This window comes from Nicotiana sylvestris, chromosome 12, assembly GCF_000393655.2.
Source record: "Nicotiana sylvestris chromosome 12, ASM39365v2, whole genome shotgun sequence".
Classification (NCBI taxonomy): Eukaryota; Viridiplantae; Streptophyta; class Magnoliopsida; order Solanales; family Solanaceae; genus Nicotiana; species Nicotiana sylvestris.
The window spans coordinates 126,382,632-126,409,610 of record NC_091068.1 but is presented as its reverse complement, the minus strand read 5'-3'; the positions used below and the strand labels follow the sequence as shown (position 1 = coordinate 126,409,610).

General features: G+C 35.0%; 2 protein-coding genes across 3 annotated transcripts; both read right to left on the bottom strand.

The window, feature by feature from the left end:
* Positions 1 to 4,573: 4,573 nt before the first annotated feature.
* On the bottom strand, positions 4,574 to 8,807 carry LOC104243391 (putative pectinesterase 14). The gene is made up of 5 exons (XM_009798573.2): positions 8,329 to 8,807; positions 7,815 to 7,986; positions 6,984 to 7,190; positions 5,873 to 6,123; positions 4,574 to 4,899 (listed from the first exon to the last, which is right to left on the bottom strand). The coding sequence occupies exons 1-5, from the start codon at positions 8,730 to 8,732 to the stop codon at positions 4,722 to 4,724; spliced, it is 1,212 nt and encodes a 403-aa protein (XP_009796875.1). The 5' UTR covers positions 8,733 to 8,807; the 3' UTR covers positions 4,574 to 4,721.
* Positions 8,808 to 11,190: 2,383 nt separating this feature from the next.
* Positions 11,191 to 21,960, bottom strand: LOC104243390 (uncharacterized). Of its 2 annotated transcripts, XM_009798571.2 has the most exons (21): positions 21,164 to 21,960; positions 20,399 to 20,470; positions 20,075 to 20,279; positions 19,881 to 19,989; positions 18,144 to 18,236; positions 17,962 to 18,024; positions 17,740 to 17,832; positions 17,559 to 17,651; positions 17,381 to 17,462; positions 17,208 to 17,267; positions 17,076 to 17,128; positions 16,784 to 16,950; positions 14,139 to 14,352; positions 13,997 to 14,054; positions 13,857 to 13,913; positions 13,466 to 13,711; positions 12,834 to 12,898; positions 12,673 to 12,729; positions 12,488 to 12,581; positions 11,627 to 11,767; positions 11,191 to 11,540 (listed from the first exon to the last, which is right to left on the bottom strand). In XM_009798571.2, the coding sequence occupies exons 1-21, from the start codon at positions 21,740 to 21,742 to the stop codon at positions 11,412 to 11,414; spliced, it is 2,730 nt and encodes a 909-aa protein (XP_009796873.1). In that variant the 5' UTR covers positions 21,743 to 21,960; the 3' UTR covers positions 11,191 to 11,411. The 2 variants fall into 2 exon arrangements, with proteins under 2 accessions (XP_009796873.1, XP_009796874.1); XM_009798572.2 differs by lacking the exon at positions 18,144 to 18,236.
* Between the last annotated feature and the right edge of the window lie 5,019 nt (positions 21,961 to 26,979).

Sequence of the window (26,979 nt, the reverse complement as noted above, 5' to 3'; positions counted from 1 at the left end):
CAACTGTCACATTCGGCTTGTTTATCTGATTTTATACAATTATGAACTCATGTGCAAATTTTAACTATTTACCGCTTTCATTATATTTTTTAAGGAATGTGAACATCGTTTAGAAAACATATCTTTGGATTGCGTCACATGAAATGCACCCGCCATCCGGAACATATTCTTATTCAATGTTTTGGGATTTGGATTTGAGTTGCATGAAATGCACACCCGAGTTTAAGAAGGTAAGATTAATTAAATCGCGCCTAAAGAGTCTAACGCGTTATTATCTTTGGGGAAGGCAGTGAAATTCACTAAACAATCCATCCCAAATTCTAAATGTTTGTTATGACCAATTATTGAGGGCCCCGTAATTTGCATTTTTATTTGGCGAGGCTCGTCTCATTTTATTTAAAAGGTCGTCCTATAGCGATTATATTTTCTATTGAGTTTGTCTCTAATAATGAAGAAGAAGAACGGTCCAACTTTATTTACATGCTTACAAGTTAGTTATAGTCGGGTTCCGAATATGATTTGCCAAATTCAAAATATGACCACGTGCCTGGGCAGTTGTTTAGATATCATGGGCCCAGGCCCAGCGCACACTGTATGGGCTGGACCTGGGCCATTCCCTTTCCTATAAGGGCCTGTTAGTTCATTCGACTCAGGCCCAATATTTACAAGGTTGAAATGGAAACTGTTATTATTTTATTCTAATGGTATTGCTGCAAGTTATAGCGAGACGACCTGCTAAATGGAATAAGATTAACTAGCAATGGACGATTTAACACTTAACATGCGTTAGAAGATATGCTAATCACAAACACAGCTAACATTCCAGATATTGTTTACTACATTCTTACTTCTTTTCTATCTACCAACAGACACACATAAGGTGATACTAAGTAACCATACGCGAGGTTTAATTATACATGATGACTGCCTTCGTTATCCTAAATAGAAGATATGAACTATTATATATACAACTTTAATGTTCAATATACAGACTGAAACGGATTCGAAAAACTCAGTAAAAAAAAAACAGCTTCAACGCTTCATTTTTGTATTCATACTTCAACTTTCAGCTTACATTGACAGTGAATCAGTGGTGTACCTGGTATTTGGGAAAGCAAAAGAAGAAGAGGAATGATCAGTGCAGCAGTAGCACACACACACACACAACAACAGCAGCAACAGAAAGGTAGCACTCAGCAGCAAACAACCCAGCAGTCAGATTTTTGAAGCCCAAACAAACCCAGCAGGAAAAAAACCCAATAATAACCAGTAGGAAAAAAACAGCAACAGATTTGAGCTAAACAGAGGTCCAGTGCACTCAGAAAACCAAAAACAACTCAACTGAAACAATGCTCTACTAGTAAAGGACCCAGTTTGCAGCTCAGCAGCACCAAAACAAATACAAGCTGAGCGGAGAAGGAAACAGATGCAGAAAAGCAGTAGCTTCTGACTGTTATGGTCAAAAATCCAACACCCTCTTACTCTATATTATTCTGAAATTGGACTGACCCATTAAAGGTTGAAGGACCAGCCTTGTTTTTGCTTTTTCTTTTTATCTTTCAACACCCAAACTCTTTAATGTGGAAGTTTCAGCTTTAACACTCTGCCTCTCTCAATTTCTGATGTCCAACCCCTTACTCTAACCTAAATGAGCCTATTTATAGGCAAAATATAGGCAAATCCCAGGCTGCCTTGATCCCCCCAGCCCTCAACTCTGCCCATACCCCTTTATTTCCTATTAACATGTGTTTCGTGCCCCAAATGGTATGGACAGCTGACCATCCCCAACTAATCCCCCATCAATTCATTTTATTATTACCAAATGTTATGGGCCTATTATAATACTCAATTAACAACCCATGCTATCAAGTTTTGTTCCCCACTATTGTATTAGTTTAATCACACTTCAGTACCTAACTGTCAGCCCACTTAAACTAACCATTTCTGATCTTTTCACACCCCCAAACTACCCCTGTTAGCCCCTGGTTATTACTGTTTTACCCTGCTTCAACAGCCTGAAATTTTGAACTTCTAAAAGTTCAATTTCAAGCTGCCCTAAACTGAGTTCTAGCTATTACACTGCAGCTACAAACCGTTCACAGGTAATGTCAACCAATCAGCTAAACGACAATGGTTCGATCAATCATATAAAGCTATACGAATCAGAATATTTGAACATTCAGTCCTATAAAACTAATCGACGACGTTTATCTAATCGACTATACAATTTATAACATAGAACAATCAGTCGATCAAACAAACAACACGAACAGGGCATCAACTGGCTTCAGACAGCTTTGCACAAGACAAATGAACAACATGAATTATCTGTTCGACGATATTAATCAAATCGAATATGTATCTCATCATACGCATTTAACAATAAGCAGAAGAATAATCGACCAAATAAAAAGGTCTTACGAAGATGGAGGAAATTGAAAGAACACATCAGAAATCCCAAACAAACTAACTAAACATGTTAACAAACTCAAACAACACTCAAACAAAATAGAAAAGAAAAAGAAAAACTCACTGTGGAAGCTCAACAACAAACGACCTAGGCCTAAACTGGATTTGACCATTTGAGGTCGAACAGACTTTAATCGAGGTGTTCTCAACCGAGAACACTTCGATTAAGGTCTATTAGACCCCAACCCTCCGTTTAAACTGGCCGGATTCCCAAAGTTCTTGTGTTCTAGGGTTTGAACATTCCGATTTGGGGCTCGAAGGTTTGTAGGTAGATTCGGACCAAACCAAGCTTGGTTTGGTCACGAGTTAGGGCAGGGTAATGACTGGTGTGAATCTGGGGTGGGTTGGTGTAGATCGGGGTTTTGCTCGAACCTTCAAACGAAGATTCGAGACGATGGGGAATGATTCGAGGCAAGGGGTAACAGATCCGTATTCAGGGTGGTTGGGTGCATCAGGGGTGTTACTTTGGTGGTCACCGGCATCGTTGCCGCCGGGTTTATGGTGAGAGTGTATGGTGGCGGCTAGGGTTTGGAACGGGGGGTTTGGGTTTGTGTTTGGGACGACGGTGCACAGTACGCGAAGGGTGGGGGTTGGTTTGGGGGCGTGGGTAAAGGGGGAGGCCTTATATACGGGACGTGGCAATTAACTTGAGCCGTTAGATCAAATGATCTCAACGGCTTGGATTAACTGGTGAGGGACAGGACGGGGTCGTTTGGTGTAGAAACGGGGTCGTTTGGTTTTAATGAGGGGCTGGGTCGACCCGGGTAAGCAGGTCGGGTTACGGGCGCGATCGTGGACCGTTGGATGAGTATGGATGAATGGCTCAGATCAAACGCCCTATGCGGCGTCGTTTGGGGGCGTCCCTGGAACCCTGGTTTGGACTGGGTCGTTGCAAATCGGTTTGGGCCTGATTTTCAGTTAAATTTTGGCCCAAATCCGGTATTTTCCTTCTTATAATTAAACCAAAAATCCCTAAAACCCAAAATTAAATTACACAAATATTAACTAACACTTAACAACATTTATCACACAAATTAGAACATTTAATAAAATCACCATGACAACAAAATAGAATAAAAATGCATATTTTTTGTATTTTTCGCTTTTAAAACCAAATAATGGTTAATTAATTCCTAAATGTACCATTTTTCCTAAATGCATGCAACATGTATTTTTGTATTTTTTTTAACTATAGCAAGGCGAGCATTTACGGACAAAACAATTATCAAAATGCCACACAAATCCTCAAAAATTGTACCTGAAGGTAACTTGTTTTATTTCTTTTCCGATTTCTTTTGGAGTAGTTTCCGTGAAGCAAAAATCACGTGCTCACAGTATTTAAGTTGTTTGTTATTGTAGTTGTATTTAACTGGATAGAAATAATGTGTGAAAATTGTAGATAAATTGTATAATATATAATTAGTTATATGAAATTTATTTTTACTATGTATAAATTAGATACAAAATATACAAAAGACATATTGTATAAAATTATATTTAAGTGGTATTATATTGTAGTTGTATATAACTGAGTAGAAATAATGTATGAAAATTGTAGATAAGTGGTATAATATATAATTAGTTATATGAAATTTATTTTTACTATGTATAAATCAGATACAAAATATACAAAAGACATATTGTATAAAATTTGTATTTAAGTTGTATGTTATTATAGTTGTATTTAAGTAGGTAGAAATACAGAATTCTGGTCGTTTGTATAATTTGTATTTAAGGGACAAGTTGTAACATGACAGACCGAGGACGATGTCCGAGAAAGCATGTAAAACTAGCTAGTAGCTATGAGTGGAAATTTGAGAATTCTGATGTGTCTACCTCTTTGAAAATTTGAGAAGGAAAGATCCACGTAACATATGAGTGGAAACATAAGGAAAGAGAAGAGCAGAAAAAAAAATAAAAAAAAATAGTGTAACTAAATCTCAGGCACTAATAATGGATTGAGAGCCTTTTAAGGTGAAATGTATATATTTTGTAAACAAAACTTGTATAGGCAGAGTAATTTACTAAACATGAACATTTATGGTAATAAAGTTTTCAATAGTGTATAGGAATGAAAAAATCCCATTAAATGACAAAGTCGGTGTAATGTATAATTTTTTGTATACGAGAAAAAAAACTAATATAACTTTTAAAGATGCTATACAAGAATATACTCCTTTGTCATTACATATTTATACAACATAAGCAATGTATATCTTTAATAAGTTTCTGAAAATTCTTAAGATTTGTGTCTATGTCAGTGAAAAAGTGACTGATGATCCTCTATTAAGAAGCCATTGTTGTCCATCTATAAAAGATATGTCCATGTACTGAGCTGCCTCATTTTGCTTCAACTGTTTTGCATATGGTACCCTATATTCATAGTTGGCTCCTGGTCCAGAACACTCGTATTCTCCAAATAATATTGTCCTACAAACACAGACATTCAAATTATTACTCGCCAATGTCTAACTTGTTCTCCAAATAATAGACCAGTGTGGTCCGGCACTTTACACATGAAGTGGGAATTTAGTTCATTGGGCTGCCCTTTTTAATGTCAAACTTGTTAAGTTTTAAGGAAACGCTTCAAACAAAAGTAATCTCCTCTACTATGATTTCTTGTTTTTCTTTTTTTTTTAAAAGGGGAAAAAAAGTCAAAATTTGTTCATGTTGTATTCGAAATTATTCAATATTTCCATTTGCTTGACTTTAGGTCTATTCATATCCTTGTTGTTGTTAGCAAATTATCTTGTATTTGCCCTTGCCATTAATGGAGCTCCAAATAAAATAGGTGGACTCTACGTGTTCAAATTCTTCGAGAAAGAATGTCCATATTTACCTCTTAACTTCTAATTATGATTTAAAATTACCTTAATGTTGGAGCTCTGTTATGGATATTAAGGGCAAAAATAAAACTTTATCTCAGTTCTGATGAGTTGTATAGTTTTACGATTTCATCGACTAAAAGGGTTATCAAATGAATTGTAATTACAATTGAAACGGTGAGGTAAGATTGGACCAAAGGTTTAACACCGTGGTAAGATAAAATTAGGGGAAGTGCGTAGATAGCCATTCTCAGGGATGTTATTTGAGATTAGCCAGTAATTATTTTGTCCTTAAATTTGAAACTAAAAAACTTAACTTCAGGACAATTCAGAACACTTTTGTCCAGAAAAATTAAATTGAAAAACTGAATTTCAGACTAATTTCTAAATATGAGTGGCTATGTGGTGTCATTTCTAGAGCAAATTTGAGCCTATCCTCCTTTTTTCAGTTATATAAAGTGGTTTTTATTCTCTCTATTCTTAAAGCATTTCTACTACAATCATTTTTTAATTTAATCAACAAATTCTGCAATAGGGAATATAAAAAATTATAAATGTTTGCTAGGATAGTTACTGACTGATCTCTAGTTGAATCTCTCCAATCATTCCAGCCATCTGAGGAAACCACATTTGACATATACGTTTTGGAAAAGATGACAGTAGCATATGCTCCCCAGGCTCGGCCCAGCCATATTTTTCCACTGCCAACAATACCACAATTCACAAATGAAAATCCAGAATTTTCATTTTGGGAATTTCTTCCTTGTGCTGTGATAGATCCTCCAATTCCACCTGTTTCTTCTTTTGCTATTGAATTTATCGTGCAATCCTGTCATATGTACATGTCAATACCATATTTCTCATCATAAACATTATTATAGTAAAGATTAGCTTTTAAGTGATATTCCAATTTATATGTCAGAGATTGCATTTCAAGAGTCCAAATTCTTGTTTTTTATCATGAATTTAAATATAGATTCTTTAAGTTTTTTCTAAATCATATTTCAAACTATGTAAAAAGTATTAAGTTATAATAACTAACAATTCAAAATCTTTAAAAGGTATATGAAAAAAATACAGTAAAAAATCATATGGCATAGTTCAGGCTTTGAGAGTCAAACTTTTGTAATTGACCCTGAATTCAGACATAAAATCTTTAAATATTCTAAAATAAAATTTACATATTTGAACTACTTAAAAAATGATGTAAGTCACAATAATTAACAACTTAAAACATATAAAAGGCATATGAAAAAATTATGATAAAAAAAAATCTGGTTGAATCTCAAAATCTGAACATCACCACATAAGTTGGGACATAAGGAGTAGTAAAGATTACTCCCTTCAATCCACCTCAATTGGTTTTTTAGCCTTTTTTTTTTCTGGTCCACAATATTTGATTTTTTCAGATATCAAGAAGGGATTAACTTCTTCTTTTCAAAGTTGCTCTTGGAGTAAAGAGCTTAGGAGTAGTTTGTTATATTTTCAATAAACAAATTAAGGTTAATATGATCAATTTCATTATTAATTGATGTTAAAAGGTGAATTCCTTAATATGTGTGAAAAAAATCACTTAAAGTGGACCGGAGGGAGTAGCTTTTAAGTGATAATTTTGACTTATTGTTGATAATCTGTATTTATCTTTTAAAAGATCTAAAAAAAAAAATTAGTAGTTAATAGTATAAGTACCTCGTAAAGTGATCTACCATTTCCAAAGATGAAATCAATGGATCCTTGAATGAAGCAATCTTTAAAGTAATGTCTTCCTCTATCATCATTAAGAGTGTCTTGTCCTCCATAAAATCCACATCCATAAAATGCAACTTCATCTCCCGTTACTCTTAAAGCCACTGCCTGCGCTCCAACTTCACCTGGTGAAGCCCAAGGAGCTGTGTTCTTAAACCAAAATAAACATAAATCCATTAAAAACGACGGATTTATATTTAAGTTATATATGCTAACAATATAAATATTTACTACACCTATTAGTCTATTCAACAAATAACTACAGAATTGTTTTGTCATTTTTATCGACAACAACAACCTAGTATGATCCCATAAGTGGCCGCCGGAGAGGGTAGTGTGTATGCAGACCTTATTCTATGGGACAAAAAGACTGTTTTCGATAGACCCCTCGGTACAAGAAAATGAAAAGAGACAATAGAATAGAATTAGCGGATCAGAAAAATAAATGGAAAAAGCAATCTAAGAATAAAAAAAAATGAAAAAAACAATATCAACAATGGCAAGGTATTAGGAAACTGGAGCGAAAAAATAATCTGAACACAACACGTACCACTACCATACGAAAACAAGGCACTAACAAACTAGTACTATACCCGGTGTGGAGTGGACAAACGCTCATTGGAGTAACTAATTAATGTTTATATATATCATAGAAATTTACACTGTCAGTGCCTAGAACTTAAACATAAATTAAAAAGATCGTTAATACATGAGAAAATTCAAATTATATTATTGATAATTAGTTTATGAAAAATGGAAAGAAAATTAGTGTACCTGGAAGCTGATATTATAGGCTATGAAATTGGGAGCATAAATAGCAACAGTAAAGCTATTGGCAGTTCCACCAGTAGAATTTGCAGTATCATTCCATGCTATAGCAGTATTAAGGTAACCTTGGCCTTGTATTATTAAATTTGTTTTGTTAGTGTTTATCACCACTTTCTCCCTGTCAGAATATCATGAAACTTCATTTAACAAAAAAAAATTCAGATTTGTGACCTTGAAAATTCCAAGGTTGCCGGTGTTACAACATGTTAAAATACACCTAAAATATAAAAATTATTTTACACTGTCAGGAGTAACAGAGCAACATGCTATGAAGGGGATTCGATAAATTAAGTTATATATATATATATAAGGCATAAATAGGGTAATTATAAGATTTTGAATCAAAATCCCCTTGTAAGAATTCCGAATTCCTGGCTAGGATGCAGTGACACGTCAGCATAACTTAAATAGTTGAATTTCGTTTCAAACTCACAATATAACAAAGGAAAAAGAATATTACGTGTATGTGCCTGAATCAACTAGAATAAGTGTTGTAGTAGGGCTATCATCAGGAACTGAATCCACTGCCTTTTGTATACTACTGAAATTTGCACAACCATTTAAATCCACTGTCAAAACACGAGAAATTCCATAAACTGATACAAGCTTGGAGTTCCATTTCGTATCGTCGCATTTAGAATTATGCAGCAGCCTAGTAATTTCTTCAAAAATTAAAAAGAGATCTTGTAAACCACTTTTCTCAACTACCCTTTTCAACAAAGCAAGTGAAAAGCTAGTAGTTTCAATTGCATTAATGTTTGCGGGAGAGTGGAAATTGGAATAGAGAGGAAAAATGATGGAAAAGAGTGCAATGGTAAAGGCAATGAACCAAAAGAGAATGGACGTTCTTCTCCTAGTGTTCATAGTTTAGGTATTTTTTGAATTGATGTTCTTTTGCTTACTGCTTTTTTGGGTGGCTTTAAAGAGTTAAGAATTGTCACAAACATGACATATTTAATATTGGAAGAATGGCCAGTTTTTTATTGACGTAGGAGGTAAGACTTAAGAGAAGTGTGTGCAAAGGCTCATTCATGGAGTATTATTATACATGGTGGAACATATGGGCAGCTGGAAAAAGTGGAGATTAGATAATGGACACGCCAAGAAATTATGTAAGGGAAAGGGATTTAATTTACCATTTTAATCATGTTTAACTTCTATATTCTGATAACATAAATTTATTTTACACTGTTAGATTACCTAAAATATAATTTGAAATGATAACGGTTCATGTAAACAGTGAGAGAGATGAATTGTAAGATAGCAATTTAGTTACAACATATTAAAATGTAAAACTATTTATGTTGTCGATCTATATAACTTAAAATCTTTTATAAATTGGGTGTGAATTCATGATGAAAGCTTTGCTTAGATGCGTGCTTATATGTAGGGGTGTTCAAACCGAACCGGAAAATTTCATCAAACTGAAAAACCAAACCAAACCGATTAAAAAACCCGACTAGGTTTGGTTTGACTTGGTTTGGTATTGAGTAAAAAACCCAAATCAAACCGACATATAAATATATAAATTTTATTTATATTTTTAAGACTTTATAGTGAATTTTCTTTAGAAAATGTAGATATATTTGGGATCCTCTCATGTATTAACCTTGAAAGCGTAAATTAACGAAAAATTATTGTTAGACGACTAAGATAATAACTATCATGCGTTACTAAAAAGATTCTCCCATAAAAATATTTTAATAGATCATATGTTTGTCAATTTTTTTCCATATTTACTAAACATATATTCACTTATCAAAGCTTTATCTATAATTTTAACAATGTAAGATTGAAATAATATTCATGTAACAAAAAAATTCGAAAACCCGAAAAACCCGACAAAATCGAACCAATCCAAACCGATATAGTTGGCTTGGTTTGGTTTTGATAAAAACCGAACCAACCCGGTCCATGTAGTTATACGGAAGATTTTGACCTATTCAAAGCGAAGGGTTGGCCCTTGCCGGTGGATTGAGACGATAGAGAGACAGAGGCGGAGCCTGGATTTCAAGCTTATGAGTTCAGGATTCTTATCGTTTGAAGTTATTGGGTTCTAAATTAATAATTTATACATTTTAATAGAATTTTTAAAACAAATACAGGGTTCGAACTAAAGCTACTGGGTTCGGTCAAACCCGCTTTCGGCACTCTAGCTCCGCCCCTACAGAGGGAGTCTGCTCAGTAGAATAGACAGTAAAGAAAATGAAAGATAATTTATACACTATGATGCTCGGATGCTTTAAAATGTTGCCTCACCTATGTCGGATCCTAGAAAAATACATAGCTTTTGAAGGATTCAACACACCCGGCAGCTTTTTTTAAGAGTTCGAGAAACATAGAATACAACAAAGAGATATAGGAGCTGCTGCTACTTTTACTTCAAATCAATGGCGATCTAAGTAGTTTAATTTCTTACATCTTTTACTATTATTTGTTTTTACCTCTGAGAGATTTCAATAAAAAAGAAAAGAACATTGTTGCAAAAGCTTAACATTGATAATAACTAAGAAAGCTCGAGAAGCTTCTTCATATTGTAATATTATTCTGCTTCTAGTACAGCGCCGTTGCTTTTGCAGGAAGTAAGGAGTATAAACTAAAGAGTTTAACAACATGAAATGACGATCTTTCTTTTTCGCTTAAACAATTTTTCGTCCTTTTATCTGTCAGTGTATTTGAGAATGTAATTGTGATTCTTTATATTCTTTTGGTTATAACAACAGCAGAAGTGTGAGATGATGTATATATAAGCTGACGAGTTGGATGACTATGCCTCAACTCCTTTAGTGAACTTATTGACATCATGTAAGATGTAACTAACTGTGAGGGAGGTTGGAGTTTCAATGACCCAGTCAATGGAATTTTATAGAAAATAGATGAGTCTTACAACTTAAGAGCGTGGCTTAGGTCGCAGTCATTTTATTTATAAATGGTGTCAAAACTTGCACATCCCTCAACTAATTCAACAACGTACCTGTTACTTCCCAACTTTACTTATTGCCACCGACTGAGCTCTATGTACAAAAGATATATAACTAAAATAGCAGGTGGCAATGGTATTCTGCACTTATTGACTTGAAATAATGCATCCATCTCTACACCAACTTAGTTACGCAGCTAGGATCAAGCTCTCATATTTCGAAGTTCTTCGGTATTAATAAGGGCGAAGAGAATGTTTCAAACAATAAATAGAAAAAGCTTCTGCTTTTCCTATTCATGAGGATGCATGCTCGGATTAGTGTTCCTCTTCAAATATAAAAACCAACCACCCTATCATGCTTGTTACTGAATTGAACTCTATTAAATCATCACCAATATGAGGTTTTGGAAAAAGTTACATAAATTCCAAGAGGAAGGAAAGAGAATCGAATTCAAAATACGCTCGCAGTCATAGAACCTTTTTACACAATTCTGATCCGCTACAGCTCATTCATAAAAGTTACTACTCACCCTCTCTGCTAAAATAAGATACTCCTATATAATGTACATGTATTGAAAAAAAATGGCTCTACAAAATGGGATAAAACTAATATCTGTGTCAAACTACTCATCTGGAACATCATTTTCAGCTTCCCGCTGCTGAATGATTCTACATCTAGAGACCGACTTTTCCAGCATAGATGTGCCTTTAAAGCTAATCATTTGCCAACAGGTTCTTCGGTAGCGGACAAGCTGCAAAGAATACAACAGCTTAGCATTCAAAGGGCCAAATATGATGCAGCAGCAGCAGCACCAGCATGGAAACATGCTAAACAAACCTGATCTGGTGTTAACTCCTGGAATCCAAATTTCTCAGTCCATATTGACATAGCTTCAACAGCAGCTGGGAGTACAAAGCTTCTCACACCCAAAAACGAGAGCAATTTTTCTATGCAGGAGAACAGCAGCTGAAAGTATCCCTGTAAACATTCAAATATCTTTCAAAAAATACACTTCTAATTAACTAGAAATGCTTCCCCAGCATGTAAACTAAGCAAGTACACCATATTTCTATATCATGAAACATCAGAGTTCACAAATATGCCAACTAACATTCACCTTTGTTTCATATGGATATGGTTAAGCAGGTGTTAACCTAAATGAATCTTGGCAGAGCATTTACATATTACAATCCATGAAATTGATATGATTCCTTTGTCAAAGCCTAAATTCTAATTCTATTGGTATCACTTTAACGTAAAAAAAGGGAAAAAGGATCATCTGTTAACATATACTAAAGAACAGGCCAACAATCCAGTGAGAGGTGAAATTTTGGCAGTGGCTGGCAACTGTTGGAGGTCAATATGTTCCAGGCGCATATACCCGGTATTCAAGTTCTTCAAAAATACGTCATTGGTATAAATGGCCAAGCAATAAATATTGTCTGCTTCCTATCGGACAGCTAATTATCTTTTCGTTGAGTTATGTAACTCTTTTACCCAAAAGCCTAAACACATGTAAGGTAATGCCTTCTGAATTTGAGCCGTGCTTAACTGGTCTTCCAAGATGTAATTCTAGCTAACGCAACTAAGTATTGCAAGAAATTTTCTAAGCAACAAAACGTAAAAAGACAGAAAAATAAAAGACAATATCATAGAAGGAACAAGAGAGGTCTTATGAGAGCAGCTTCATTGCTATACCTTGCCTTGGCTACCAACACGGGTTGCCACAATAGGGAGTTCTGCCCTATCCTGGCCAAAAATCCGGAGGATCCCTGCTGATACTACTGTTGAGCTGCATTGATTAGCCAAAGATTTTCTTGAGCTAGTTAATCATAATAAGCTTAAACTACCAAGAGCTTTAATGAACAGACTGTACTACTTACTTTACAGTCAATATAGCGCAATACATGCCTCCAAAGTCTTGGCCCCTAATGTTCCTTCTGCAGGAGGCAAGATAAGGTGAGGAAGAGCGCCTCTAAGATTGGAGCAATCACGAAACTAAATGGAAAATCCAACTCTGGAAACAAAGGAGAACAAAGCCTACCCATAGACCATAGATGGAATGAAGTCACGTCCAGTTACTGAATCAACAATAGGATCGAAACAATCCTGAAAAGTCAATAATGAAAACATTGATGCTAATTTTTTTCCTCAAAGCTAACACATGCAATGAAAGATATACCAGAAATTCTTGAAAGACACTTCCAAAGGAAGTTGAGAAAATATATGCAATGAAAGTCATCTTATTAATGAGGGTAAAATGAAAAGAAATATCCATATCAGATCAATTAAATGGTAAATCATCTGAGACTCTGCTAACAAAAGGCTGGTATAAATGCCAGAACAGCAAGTTAAATGAAATCGATAGTACCAGAACAGCAAGTTTAAATGATACACAGATACTAACATCATAACAAGTCTGTTTTCCCGCATCAGCAATTCTAAATGCGCTAGAGCAATAATTTAAATATGTCCATACCATTCATAAAAAACAGTCACAAAATGACAAAAGTCACTGACACCAAAAAAGAGCATGAGTAACTTATTTGCCGGCCTCCCCCTACCCCATCAAGTAAAGTGGAGAGCAAGCTTTTGTTGTTCTTTAGTACCTTAAATATCATAGTCAATGTCGATTGATCAAGCTTTTGAATAAATGATAATAGGGATAATGCTTACATGGAAGATAGAAACAGCTTCTGCCAGTAGCCTTCTGGTTTCACGAGAGCAAATTCTGCCACTTAGAAGTCTCCATCTAACATCAAGTTCACCAACAGCAGCCAAACGGTTTTCTTTTTCCTTCACCCTTATTGCATCCAAGCAAGAATCTGGCAACCTCTCTTCTCCTGAGGTGAGCAAACTTTGCAGTGCAGAGTAGATCTTGTTGCAATTCTTACTACAGAACCATTTTCCTTTAGGCAATTCCTGTGGTGCAAGAAGCACTATTAACCCCAAAACCTATCCCCCAAGGAACAAAATCTCACCTGATAATAAAGGAAAAGGAATACAGGCACACAGGACTTAGAAAAGAACTACTCATGAAAGAGTCCTGAAATGCAAATGCACGCACCTTTAAATCTGCTATCTTGCTTCTCTTTAAGCAGCCAACATGATATTCTTTCTCACACTGAAAAGTAAATGGTGAGTAAAGTATTTCAAGTTTATATATTTAGTTGAATAAGACAGATATAAAGAATGATGAAGAAAAACCTGGTCACATAGGATGACAGTCCGTGGACCAAAACCAGACTTGCTAAAGTCATAACCTCTGTAGAAAGAAAAGACATGACATGCTGGATCAAACAACCAAAGCTAGGGCTAGGCTCCAATGTGCTTTTCGCAAAAGAATTACCTGCATAAAACACATGCAATAAATTCTGCTTCTTCTGCGTTCTTGACAATACGAATGCAACGTTTTGTTATTTGCTCTATGGGATCAGTGCCAGAGACCCTACCGGCTGCTAAGGCATTCTCATTGCGCTCCACAAACTTCTCCCTCTGTAACATGCTTTCACAATACTTGCAGTACCATTTACCCCGAGGGATAGCCGGTAATGATGCACACACTGCAAGATCGTTGAAATTACACATCAAAGCCTTATAGATGAAATATGATACTATGACCAGCACCAGCAAGCAACATGCCAACATCAATTAAATGGTGTGAGAAGTAACAGCAAGTAGAGCAAAGCCAAAGTTTAAATTTGCTTTACAAAGTATAGTGAAGGTCAAAACTCATTGTTAGCTATATAAACCATTCATAACAAAATTGGTTAATATCATGAAATCAGTCTATGAGAAACTTAACAGAAGCTAATGATCCTTCAGAACCATTTCATAGTGGTGCACAGCTTTAATAGAAGGTTCAACTTTTCTTGCAGAAACGGGAGAGCTAAGACCACTATATACTCTAAGAGGTCGTTTGGTTGGTGGGATAAAGGATAACAATCTCCGGATTAGATGCGAGATTATTTTATTCAGCATTTAATTGAATTTTTGAATCTGGGATTAGCAATCCCGGGATTAATCCACAATTGTGGTATTTTTCTATCCCGCATTGAGCCCGACATTACTAATCCCGGGATAAAACGCTACAATAACAAAGATGCCCTTCTCCAAGGCTCTTTCCCAAAGTCATTTAAAAAATTCAAGGTTAAAATTAGAAATAAAAGCTTATCCCAACTTATCTAGTATACATCAAACACATGCTTTATATTATACCCCGTATATCCCATTTTTCGTCCAATGAAATGAACCAAACATCTACACATAAAAATATATCCACTATTTAATCCCCGCATTATCATCCCGGGATAACTTGTTCCCCAACCAAATGACCCCTAAAAGAACTAAGATTTAAAGACAAACAGATTTTATTGAGGGAGGCAGAAAGAAAAAGAGCTCCACACAGTTCCAATTTCTTGTGCTACGTGGAACACCAAGCCTGAGAAGGCATAGTCAACCTCTGCCTTACATGTATTCCTTTTTTAATACTTAATAACTTACACAACTGAAAACAGCCCATAAGTAAAACTGGACTAAGCAAAGAAGACGGATACAAGATTTTATCAAGTTCAAGTTAATCAACTAGGCGCTGGTTCAGCATGTTTTGAGATCTTCCTATTCAACAGGTTCAGAGACTGTAGTGGTTCTCATTTAAAGGCCCGGTCAAAATCAGTAAATTGTTATGTACATGCTCACCGACAGTCAACTAAACTCAGTCCACTTAACTAATCCCTTTTTTAAATAATGGTGGTGTTGGGCTAGCTTGGACGCACCTCGACTATTCCACCGGATTACTGCTACCTCCCACTAGCACAAGTACTGAGTAACTCTTCTTACCAAGGGTTAGGCAGCTGGAAAGAGATCGCGTAATGTTTCTCATTTCTGCGGGAATTTGAACCCTGCACTCCAAGATTTGCACCCATTTCATTAACCACTAGAACATACCTTTGAGTGTCACTTAACTAATCCTTAATACTGTGCTGATTCACTAAACCCTCACCTAAAAGATAAGATAAGTGCGGAAAGAACGTCGGGGTCGAGGATGTGGAACATGACTAACGTCCCACCATACCTTAAGCCTGATACTGATTTTTCCCTTTGGGTGTGCTCTTTTTTCATTTTTAAATTGGTGGGGGTGAGAGGAGGTGTAGCTGCTCCAAAGTGAAGGTGATCGGTCATTCGAGGATTTCAGAGCTTTGACTAATTAATGAACTAACTCTGCATCAATTCCCAAGCTCTTATGCACTTGTATTCTCTAGAACTTCTCTAGTTAAGCTACACCTATTTTCAAGTAAATATAGCTATGGCTGCAACCTCAATAATAAGCAAGTGCAATATCCAAATTCAGTAGCTAGCAATCCCCATTAAAATGTAATGGCCAACTGATAAAGAGCTATACCAAGTAGAAATTTCAGAGCGAAGATGCTATTTCTTAAATCTTAAACGGTATAGCAAGTCTGCTGCAACTAGGGTAAGTGGCTACATACAAATAAATAAGCAACAGAATAAAAATTAGCCACAAGAAGAAAACTGCATCCAGTTCTTATCAACGGAAACTTCATCATAGATAGAATCCCAACTTGTGAAAGTTCTCAGTTAAGATGTGGCAGCCCACAGGCTGAAAATAGAATTACACACCGTTACAAATACCAATAGTCAATTAAACTGTAGTTAATAAATTCACAGTGATGAGCTATTTCCTGAACTCACCCAATGCCCCCATCCTGAAAAAATCAGTTACAGAAAATTAAGTTCTTATTCGCTTAGTCCTATCTTACCTCCTGTCAACACAACCACCTTCACATCAGAAACCCCAAGAAAGGAAAGCAACACAATGCATGGATAATCAACAGAACATGATGAACTCAATCATCAATCACCAGGGGGGAAAAAAGAAGAGAAGAAGAAAGTCTTGTAAAATATATTTTTTTAGAATAGAAAGCCTTGTAAAATATTGGGATCTGTCAATCAGGAAAAACATCCAACTTTCACCTTTATGGAAAGCCCTAGGACATCCATCACAAAGCACAAGCTTTCCACCATCTGCGCATATGATGCACAAGTCATCACTGTCTTTAACTGAAGACTTGCGGCCTTTTAATAGAGATATAGCAAATTCATGTAGAGATACTCCATTAGACGTGTAAATGTACCCATAACTGCAGCAGACATTGACAAAGAAAAGTACCCAAGTTAGAATCGTGTCAGCAGAATTAGGTTCGCTTACTGTCACTAGTGATATAAATTCTTTGAACGACAGATAACAAGAACGATGAAGACTAACGGTTTCTTGCGTGATGCCCAACCTGCATGAGCTTCAAACTGAGATGGACTAACCTAACCATAAAAATGAAATGCCATCAGAATATCTTGCAGGACAATTGGGAAGACCTTAAGCAGTCTCCAAGAGTTGTACCTCAATATTGCAGCAAGAACAGAATATACCAGATCCCTTCTTATAACCAACAAGCAATTTCTGCCAGTTATAGATAAGCAAATAACATTAACAAAATAAAGCAGAGCAACAATCTATTGTTTACAATGGATCAACAACTAAATAAAACAGTCGTAAAGGAGATGCTCAGCAACCTTTCCACGAGAATAATAAGCTACTTCAGTCCCATCAGGCAGTCCACCTTCATCAAAAACCAATTTATGCATCTTTTGATCCCTGAAGGAAGTGATAACACAGAACCAAGCACTATAAGTGACATCGCTATCAGAAGAATCCACAATAATAAGAGTAATTCAGAAGACAAATGCCAACCTTTTTGTCATTTTCCATTGGGTCCTAGAGTGTACTGAGACACCAGGCAGAGCAATTTTTGAGTACTTCGAAACTGCAATTGATTTTGACAATCTGACTTAAACAATAAGAGGCACCATATGAGTTAGAGGTAGTTTCTCAGATAAAAGTTCTAATGACAAGTTGAGTAATATTCACCAACTTTTTTGAGATATTGTCCTGCATGTTGTTTCCGAATGAACTGCATACAGTAGCAGTTCCAGCCGACTTCGGAGCCACAGCTGGCTGCATTAACCTTGACGGTCCAAATAAAAAGAGGTCAGAAGAGAAAGATGACAAAAGGCTACATTTTCACTAACTTTGTTAAAGAAGAAAATTAAACAGAAAACATTAAGGGCAATAACACACTTATTTGGTGTCCTACCTCTTCTTTCTGGAGAGAGTATGCACTGAAGGAGAGACTCTACTTGAATGCATCACCATGGCCCTTAATATGCAAATAAAATAGCATTAGCACATGTTCATGAACCCACTTTACTCACATTGAACAAAAGTTCAACGAGCACCAAAAAATAACCAGAATCAATTAACTATATTGATACCAACTTTCTCTTTTTTCTTCCTCTAGTACTTTTTTGCGAAATAGGTGACACATTTGAAGTTCCAGAGGAGTTTAAGCTCAGAACCGGCTCACACGACCTAAATTTGTTATACAAAAAAAATCAAGAATAAGAATGACCACTATAACAAAAAAGAAAGACTGAACTATTGGAAAAAAAAAAAAGTTTGTCAGACAACCATCTCTTCGAAAGGATACATGCATTACTAGTTAAATAAATAGAGAAACCAACAGTCAACTCGTAGAAAGATCTCAACAATAACAGAACAGGACATGACATTCTCAAAAAAAAAATTAACAGAACAGGATAGGAGGCTAATCCGACCCTCTGCTTAGTGTCATCAAAGAAGGTTTAAATCCATGATAAGCATTGTGTCCTCAACCACTTACATCCTCTGTTTATTGCTAAAATTCTATCTGATCAACCTGTGACCAGCTGCCAGTATTATGGTTCTCCCTATCACTTCCTTGAACAACCATGTGTCCCTCTTTTATCCCTTTTTAGGGATCACTGTGGAGTCCATGCCAGCTTGTGGCGCACATCGACTATTCAAACAGTGTGTTACCTCATATGTCCGTTTTCATTCCTTTAAAACTTGTCATAATTTTCAGCAGTACACATTTTCATGTGTTGTTGAGGTGTGTGATCATCTCATCTAAAAGCTTAAGGAGGGAGTACACTTCTATTTGTTTAATTATGTTGTCAACACACCTCCTTACGTGGGGCTTGATTTTTTCCATGGGCAAAGCACAAAAATTCTTTTTGATAATGGGTAGCAGTTAGCCTCGAACCTAGGATCTCTGTATGCACCATGTTACATTTTCTTAACATGGTATCAGTGTCTGGCCAATCCATATTCTTGGTTACCAAATACTGGGCCTCCGCGTTCTTTGTTCACGCGCCAGATGTCCAGTCATGTGCGTGCAGAGGTGTTAAGCGTCCCATATTGGTAGAGGGAATGGGTTGTTGTCTCCCTATATGGTTTGGGGCAATCCTCACTTATGAACTAGGTTTCGGAGTTGAGTTAGGTCTAATGTTCATTTCTGTACATCATGGATCTAGATCCTTCAATAGAAACAACAAACTATAGATTCTTTTACAGTTTTACTATTTGATATAACCAATAAATCAGTGATGTCTTGATTTGTTAAGAGAATAAGGAATCATCTCTTTCAACACAATTTTTGGATACCCACAAGCTACAAACATTACAAGTGACTGTATATTCTTGTCTTATTGAACTGTTTGTCAATTGTTCTGATTACTTTGACTCAACCAATATCTTTTTCCTCTCTAAGTCTTGCATAAAAAATTCTACCCGTTTAAGTTGATCCACTTTTTGTTCGAAAAAAAAATTGCTTACCCATTCTATTTTTTTAAATATCAGGAATTGCTTACCCCTTCTATTATGCTCTTTCGTTTCATATCATGTCATATTTTATGTGGTTATACTGACAAAGAAATTTGGGAAGGAGGAACTATCGAAACAGTGAGCCATTCTAGGAATATAGCACAATAGTACTATAGTGACACATAGTAGATCCAACACATAATATCTTCCTGTTCCAACTTTTAAGCCTTTTGCCTGAATCCTGTAAAATCATAAAAATCTAAATTGGTGCTCAACTAATCGTAAGAATCAGGCTCCACTAGTGGACAAAAGAAAAAGGAGCAAACAAAAGCGATAAGATCATGAGGCGACTTTTAAAAAAAAAAAACATACCCATTTTCAGTATTTATCGACTTTGTTGGAGTGGCTTCTGGTCTTAGAGAAATTATGCATGAATCACAAAGTTGTTCATCTTTTCCAGCTAGCGTTGCAACAAAAGACCCTAGCCACAACAGTAACCACATATCTTCTAATTACACTTGTAAAGAAACATGTAACTGTATTCAAGCTCACATGAGCAAGCTCACCCTTGCAATTCGGACAAATGAGATTTTTCTTCACAGGAACTGGACCAATGATACTCTGAATTGTTTCTTCTAATGTCTTCAAGGAACCTTTCTTACACTCTTTGACCACGTCGAGTAGGCTCTTGCCATTTTCCAGACAGATATACTCTGATGCACGTCTGTATGAATTACATGCATGGATCTCAAATTTGCTAGGAGGGACAACCTAACATTACAAAAGTGATACAGAATGTAGAGTATGCAGTCAGTTAAGAAACTGTTTATAATGACAACTAAAGTGTGATAAAAGGGAAGCAAGAGAAATAGAAAAAACTAAATACTCACTCTAGTTCCATTGCACAGATCACAGGAACAAAGAATTCCGGTATCTTTAATTGTTCCTCGGAGTGGAATTCCCTAAAATTAAGACAATATTAATCATCAGATAAAGACAAAACCACTGAATTCATCAAAGCATTAAAAGGTCTTATAGCAAGAAATGGACACAAGTCATGAGCACATTTAAGGAAAAGAAACTGGAAGCGGATCAACAGCAATTTACACTATATAGTTTTAGCCTTACTGTTGTTAAACAAAGAATGGTTTCAGAAATTTAGCATGAATGCTGCTTGTAAAAAAGAAAAAATTCTAGACAAATACAGATTGAATCGTAAACCCTTTTATGCTGCTTTGACATTTTGAACTTATTGGATTGTTTTTCATAATCGACAGGTAACTCTTTTTTTTTTTTTTTACTAATAGTATAATTGAGGGAAACTTTATCTACATAAAAAGAGATAAATGCCTCTAATGCTATTCTCCAATATCTTGCCCCGGGTTAATTTAAGAGATTTTAGGTTATATATAGTGTCAAGAGTTTTTACACTATTAATGAATTTTAACCTGAGCAGGTTACGTACCATTTTGCCTAGATCACTAGTAAATGCACATCAGGAGATTACATATAATTATTTATTATTACCTAACAAGTAAACTGATTGCTAAATATAATTGCACCGTCATTGTGTAGAACTTAAACTGAAGTCAAAATAGAACAAGCACCTAATACTAAGGGAACAGGGGAATGTGGACGACATTGTGAGATGATACCTTCTTCCCACCATTGTAAAAAACAGGATAGCCTTCCAGTAAACCAGTCTCGAACAGCTCCCTAACCGTTGTAGGCCTTTCCGTTATCGAAATTTTCTTGGACATTTTCATTTCTAGTTTCCTCCCCGACATGTTTACACCACAACTTCTCTCCTCAACTTCACCTTCAGATTTTCCATTTGGAATTTGCTCTATCTTCTTCTGCTCCAAAGCTAACCGAGTGAACCGCCTAATCCTTGACTCTTCCTTGACTTCAACCTCCATGACGTCACTGTCTAACACGTGAATTCCTGAATTACCCTCCGTTTCATCCATATTTACGACTTTGCCACTTGAATTGCCGTTTGTTGAATCTGCCGTCTTCTGCCTCTTGTTCCTCCTGTACACAACAATACCATTACTATCACTAGCCCTAACCTGAGCTTCCTCGAACCGAACGCCGGAAACCGAACCGGTCAATTCCGGTTTGCAATCATCCGGCCTATGGCGTCTCGGATCACCGGGTTCCAAGACCCGAGATTGAGACGGCGATTCCGCCACCGATGAAGTGTCAAATTCACGCTTTGTTTCTGCCGTCATTGGAGCTGATGCGTTCCGAGAGCTGTGAACACAACAGCGCAAAAGAGGGAGAAATTGAACTATGGATCTGTAATAAAGAAGAGAGAATTGAGAAGCATGAATTGGAATTACGTGAGGAACAGTGTTAACCCTTCGGCGATATCACGGGGATTGAAGTTAGAAGGTATACACAATCGGAGTTCTTTTTTGTTTTCTTTTATGGAATACCGAAAAGACCCACCCCTAATCAAATTGCGATAAATAAACTATATAGTAGTCGTGTAATATTATAATAATATCAAAATTATTATGCAAAGTTATTCTTTTCTACGTGTAATAGTACTCTATTTGGAGCTTCATATATGACTTTCTTACCGTTTATCTGCTCCGATTGCAAGAAATAATGAAAATATACTTGAGTGACTAAGGAGAGATTCTAAATTCTGGAATTGTTACTACACTTTTGGGTAGTTAGTCGTAGATATTTCTTTTACAAGTAGTAGTTTGTAAAATTGGTCATGGAAGACTTCCAACTCAAGAATAATAAGATTTGTTATATTTTATAAAGTTAGTTTCATATCAAACTTGGGGCGTATGTACTTTATTGCATGGAATGTCATGGGACAAGAAAATTGGTGGACAATGAAGGAAATATTCACAGAGCAAAAAGATCACTACGAAACATACAAACCAGTAAGGATTGCACACTGCCAGTAATTTAACATGGATTTTGGTGCCTTATATTAGCACGGCAATGTGTCCAACTTTCTAAGGAACATATTATTTTAGAAAAAATATTTTTTTTTTCAAACATTTTCTTAAGCCAGGGGTGTATCGAAAAACAACTTCTCTATTTTTACAATGTAGGAATAAGGTTTGCGTACACACTATTCTCCCCCGATCCCACTTCTGGATTACGCTCAGTTTGTTGTTGTAGTAGCAGCATTTTTTTCAAGCATTTTTAGGCAACCAAACATTAAAAATTTAAAAATATTTTTTAAAATGTTATACCAAACACACACTTGAATGGATGTTTAGTACATAGGAAATGTCTAGTTAGTCTCTTTTTTTTTCAAAGAAAAAGGGTGGATTAGCAAGAAAATAAATATTTCATAATTCTCAAATATGAGGACTAGGACATTTGGTGTATAAAAAATAGACAAGCGGATGACCACGTAAGACGCTCAATATCTATAGTTATTTGATTAGAATGCTTGGTTTGGGACAGAAAGGCTAGGCTTTAAAAATAATTACTTTATCCTACGTCCGATAAAAGTTTGCTTCCGTTAGAATTGACTAATATCCATTCTCTAAATCTATCTTATTTTTGCTCCATTCTCGAGATCCTCGATCTATAGATTCGGTGCCATCATTATATAGTTGAGACGTAAAATTTGCATAATCTCCATATAATTTATGTGATTAACCAAAACGTGAAATTTTCAACATGCATGTTTAATAGTACAACCAAACATATCAATAATAATGCGAGACAAAACATATTATATATAATAGACAAAACCATGTTTAATTCGAATGGTTTATTTCATTTCATATATATACTTTTAGTGTAATGTTTCTGGACGATCATACACTTAATTTTTAATAGAAGAAAACTGCCCATCAAAGGAAATAAGTTTCTTGAAATTGTTGGAACCAACGAAAACAACCGCAACATGGCCGCCAGAAATTGTATCCCATTCATTAACAGTGATAAATAACTCACAATTTGTACCACTAGTAAAAGTAACAGTTTCAACTCCATCCACTTGTTTTAGTACATAGTTATGTCCTGCTTTTTTGTAGCAAAATTTGAAATTCCACCACGTTAACATCCTTTATTGGCAGACCAATAAAGAATTCAGGTTTCAATCCATCTTTTGCTGAGGAAAAATGGAAGAAAGTAGAAGCAATTACTAGAATTATGAATATTGTAAAGGGGAAGGAGTTGAATTTCAAAGCCATTTTTTTCTTTTGTTTGAAGAAATTGATAGAAGAGTGATTTATACTAACTAGTGTAGGTCTTATTTATAGGAGAAATATTCATAGTAAAGGTAAAATTAGATAAGATCATAATTATTAATTAAAGAAGATTACAATTATGGAGTTTTTTCTCTTTGCAAGTCTAAGCTATACATGTAGCTTATGAAAATTTTGTGAATTGTGCATATCTTTTTTCAATGTACCAAAAAAAAAAAAAGGAATTAATCTTAGGTAATATATATGAATTGACGAGAATTATATGTTTTACTAATTAAGAGAAATACACGTGATTCTAATAAATATTTTACAATGCAGGTAATGTCATGTATATTTGATATAATTACTGATATTCAAAATTAACGCTAGTCAAATTAAAACTAGATAAGATCACGATTATTAGTCGTAATTAGAGAAGATTACAATTATGGAGTTCTTTCTCTTGGCAAATCTGAGCTATACATGTATCTTATGAAAACTTTGTGAATTGTACATATCTTTTTCAATGGCTTGCTCGTGCAACGAAATTATGAAAATAACATGTAAAACTATGAATTAAACCTCAAAATTCATCATTTTCATCAGAATACTTAAAGTTCATAATCTTCAACCGGAAATCTAAATCACAACAAATAAACTCCATTTTCACCAAATTTCACACTTATCATTTAAATACTATAACAAGTTTTTACCAGGCTCCGGAACCAAAATACAGGCCCGATACCAATGGTTTCAAACATTAATTCTTTTCTTTATTTCATAGAAAATTCAGCAAAACAATTTCTTTCAAAAATTGATTTCTAAGGCTTGGGACCTCGGAATTCATTTCCGGGCATACGCCCAAGTCCCATATTTTACTGCAGACCTCCCAGCATTGTCGGAACACAGATCCGGATCCGTTTGCTCAAAATGTTGACCAAAGTCAACCATAATCAAATTTTAACTCTAGAAATTTCTATTTCTTATATTTTCACATAAAAGGCTTTCTGGATATACGTCTGGGCCACACACGCAAATCGAGGTGAGGTAAAAAGGAGATTTTAAGGCTTCAAAACACCAGATTTATTTCTAAAATAAGTGATGACCTTTCGAGTCATCACATCTTCCACCTCTAAAACAACCGTTCATCCTCGAGCGGACATAAGAGGGAAGTACCTGAGTCGGGGAAAAAATGGGGATAACGGCTCCACATATCGAAATCGGACTCCAAGGTCGATGCCTCAATAGGCTGACCTCTCCACTGAACACGAACGAAAGGGAAACCAAAAAAAAAAAAAAATCTTAGGTAATATATAATTGACGAGAATTATATGTTTTACTAATTAAGAGAAATACAACGTAACTCGATTCTAATAAATATTTTTACTATTTCAGGTAATTTCATGTACATTTGATATAAGTAATTACATATATCCAAAATTAACACTAAATTTCCTATTATTTCATCGTATCTTAAAGAAAGCCTTAATTCTGATGCTACTCGGTAACGTAACACTCTCAACTCACAATGTGTGTTTACACATGCAAACGGATTATTATTGAGGAAGCAACGTGCAATCAAAAGTTTGGTTGGATGGATGTTAATTAATATTTCTTTTATCTTTAGAATTTGATCAAGGTCAAATATTCTATCTTTTGAAGTCCATTCTTGAATAATATAATTGTCCTAGCTAGAATACTTTTCATCCATAAATTACAACTCTTTTCTTTAAAAACACTTGTACCGAAGTGCTTTATCTTGCTTTATTTATTTGATTTGTTAGTCGCCGGCAGGGCAGAGCTAGAATGCGTAATATAAGTCTGGTCGAGCTATGTAAACTTTAGTCCAAATTTTATACTTTAAGATATTCATTGTATACGAATAAATTATTAACTTAGAATCCAGTAATTAACTTAAACGTACTGATCTCGTAAACTGTAAATTCCGACTTCATCTCTGATCACGGGTGATGATTTGATTAAACTGATTTTATCACATAAAATTTGGTGATTCTGAGTTCATGACAAAAGACTTGAATTCACTCCTAAGTCCTACTTCATCAGGTCCACAATAAATGACCAATTTGCTTTGGCACACCCATTAAGAAAATACTAAATTCTAGACGAAAATAGTTAGTGTGACTAAACAACCCTTCATTAAATGTTGCACCATAGTTATAGTAGGACTTACTTTTCTTCTCAAATGTGAGGAGTAAATGACTTTTTAGGGATACGTACATAAAGGTATTTTGAAAAAATAAATTAATTTTTTCTTGATTATATAAATGGGCACTTATTTTTGACTAAAATAAAAAAAGTAAATTGATCACTTATTGTGGACCGGAGGGAGTAACTAGTTTTTGAGACTTGAGATATTGCAAGAACCACAATTGGAGAGATCATTGCACAAACAAACGTCTTCAAAACGCCCTGGTAAGTTTTTATCTTTTTGGGGGTATGAAAAGAATTGTCTAGTAATGGCTACCTCATTCCATATATTAGCATAATTAGAATTAATTAATTTATATATATATATATATATATATATATATATATATATATATATATATATAATATTATAAGTTTGAAGGTCAAAGTGCAAAATTAAAAGACCAAAATATCCATTAAAAGCTAAGTGAACTTTTTGCCCTTCATTTAAGCACCACACTTGCGACATTTTTGTACCAAAAGGTAAAAATCTCTCATAATAAATTGAGCCTTTAATTCTTTACTATACTTTATATGAAAACAATAACAACAAACCCAATATATTTTCATAAATGGAGTTTGGGGAGGGTATTGTGTACACAGACCTTAGCCTTGCCTTATAAAGATAGAGAGGTTGTTTCAGATAGACCCTCGGCTCAAGGAACAGTAGAGATAAAATAACAAGTAGCAAATAATAGTAACAACAATAAATTAAGTTAACGGGCGTGAATGACACAACATGTAACAGAAAGAATCATGAATAAAATAATATAAAAATAATCCTAGTGTTTATAACAATTAAACTTATAATATGGTTTTAAAGATATGTGATTTCACCTAATACCAATTGATAAATGTAAATATTAGTGATAGAAATTAACATAGTGTGTGTGTGTGTTTTTCTGACACACAATGACATAAATGTATATGTGCTTATGAAAAAATAATGAGAGTGACTAAACGTAACAAAAAGCATCATGACATATGAAAGGATGTGCACCTGTAATCTATATTATATTAAAAGCACGAAGGTGCTTAGCGAAATTTGTTCGTCTTTTTTATCCTTTTATAATTAAATTATGTTATTAATC

Bases quoted from the DNA above. Each gene is read 5' to 3' on its own strand.
- LOC104243391 (XM_009798573.2), bottom strand. From the start codon at position 8,732: ATGAACACTAGGAGAAGAACGTCCATTCTCTTTTGGTTCATTGCCTTT. The intron at 7,191-7,814 runs GTACACTAATTT...TTTTGGTTTAAG, and splicing joins CCTATAATATCAGCTTCCAG to AACACAGCTCCTTGGGCTTC. The intron at 4,900-5,872 runs GTCAGTAACTAT...CTGTGTTTGTAG, and splicing joins AGAGATTCAACTAGAGATCA to GACAATATTATTTGGAGAAT.
- LOC104243390 (XM_009798571.2), bottom strand. From the start codon at position 21,742: ATGACGGCAGAAACAAAGCGTGAATTTGACACTTCATCGGTGGCGGAA. The intron at 14,055-14,138 runs GTAATTCTTTTG...TTCTTTCTACAG, and splicing joins ATTGCATGTGTTTTATGCAG to AGGTTATGACTTTAGCAAGT. The intron at 11,541-11,626 runs GTTTGTTTAGCA...TATTCTTTGCAG, and splicing joins AGGAGTTAACACCAGATCAG to CTTGTCCGCTACCGAAGAAC.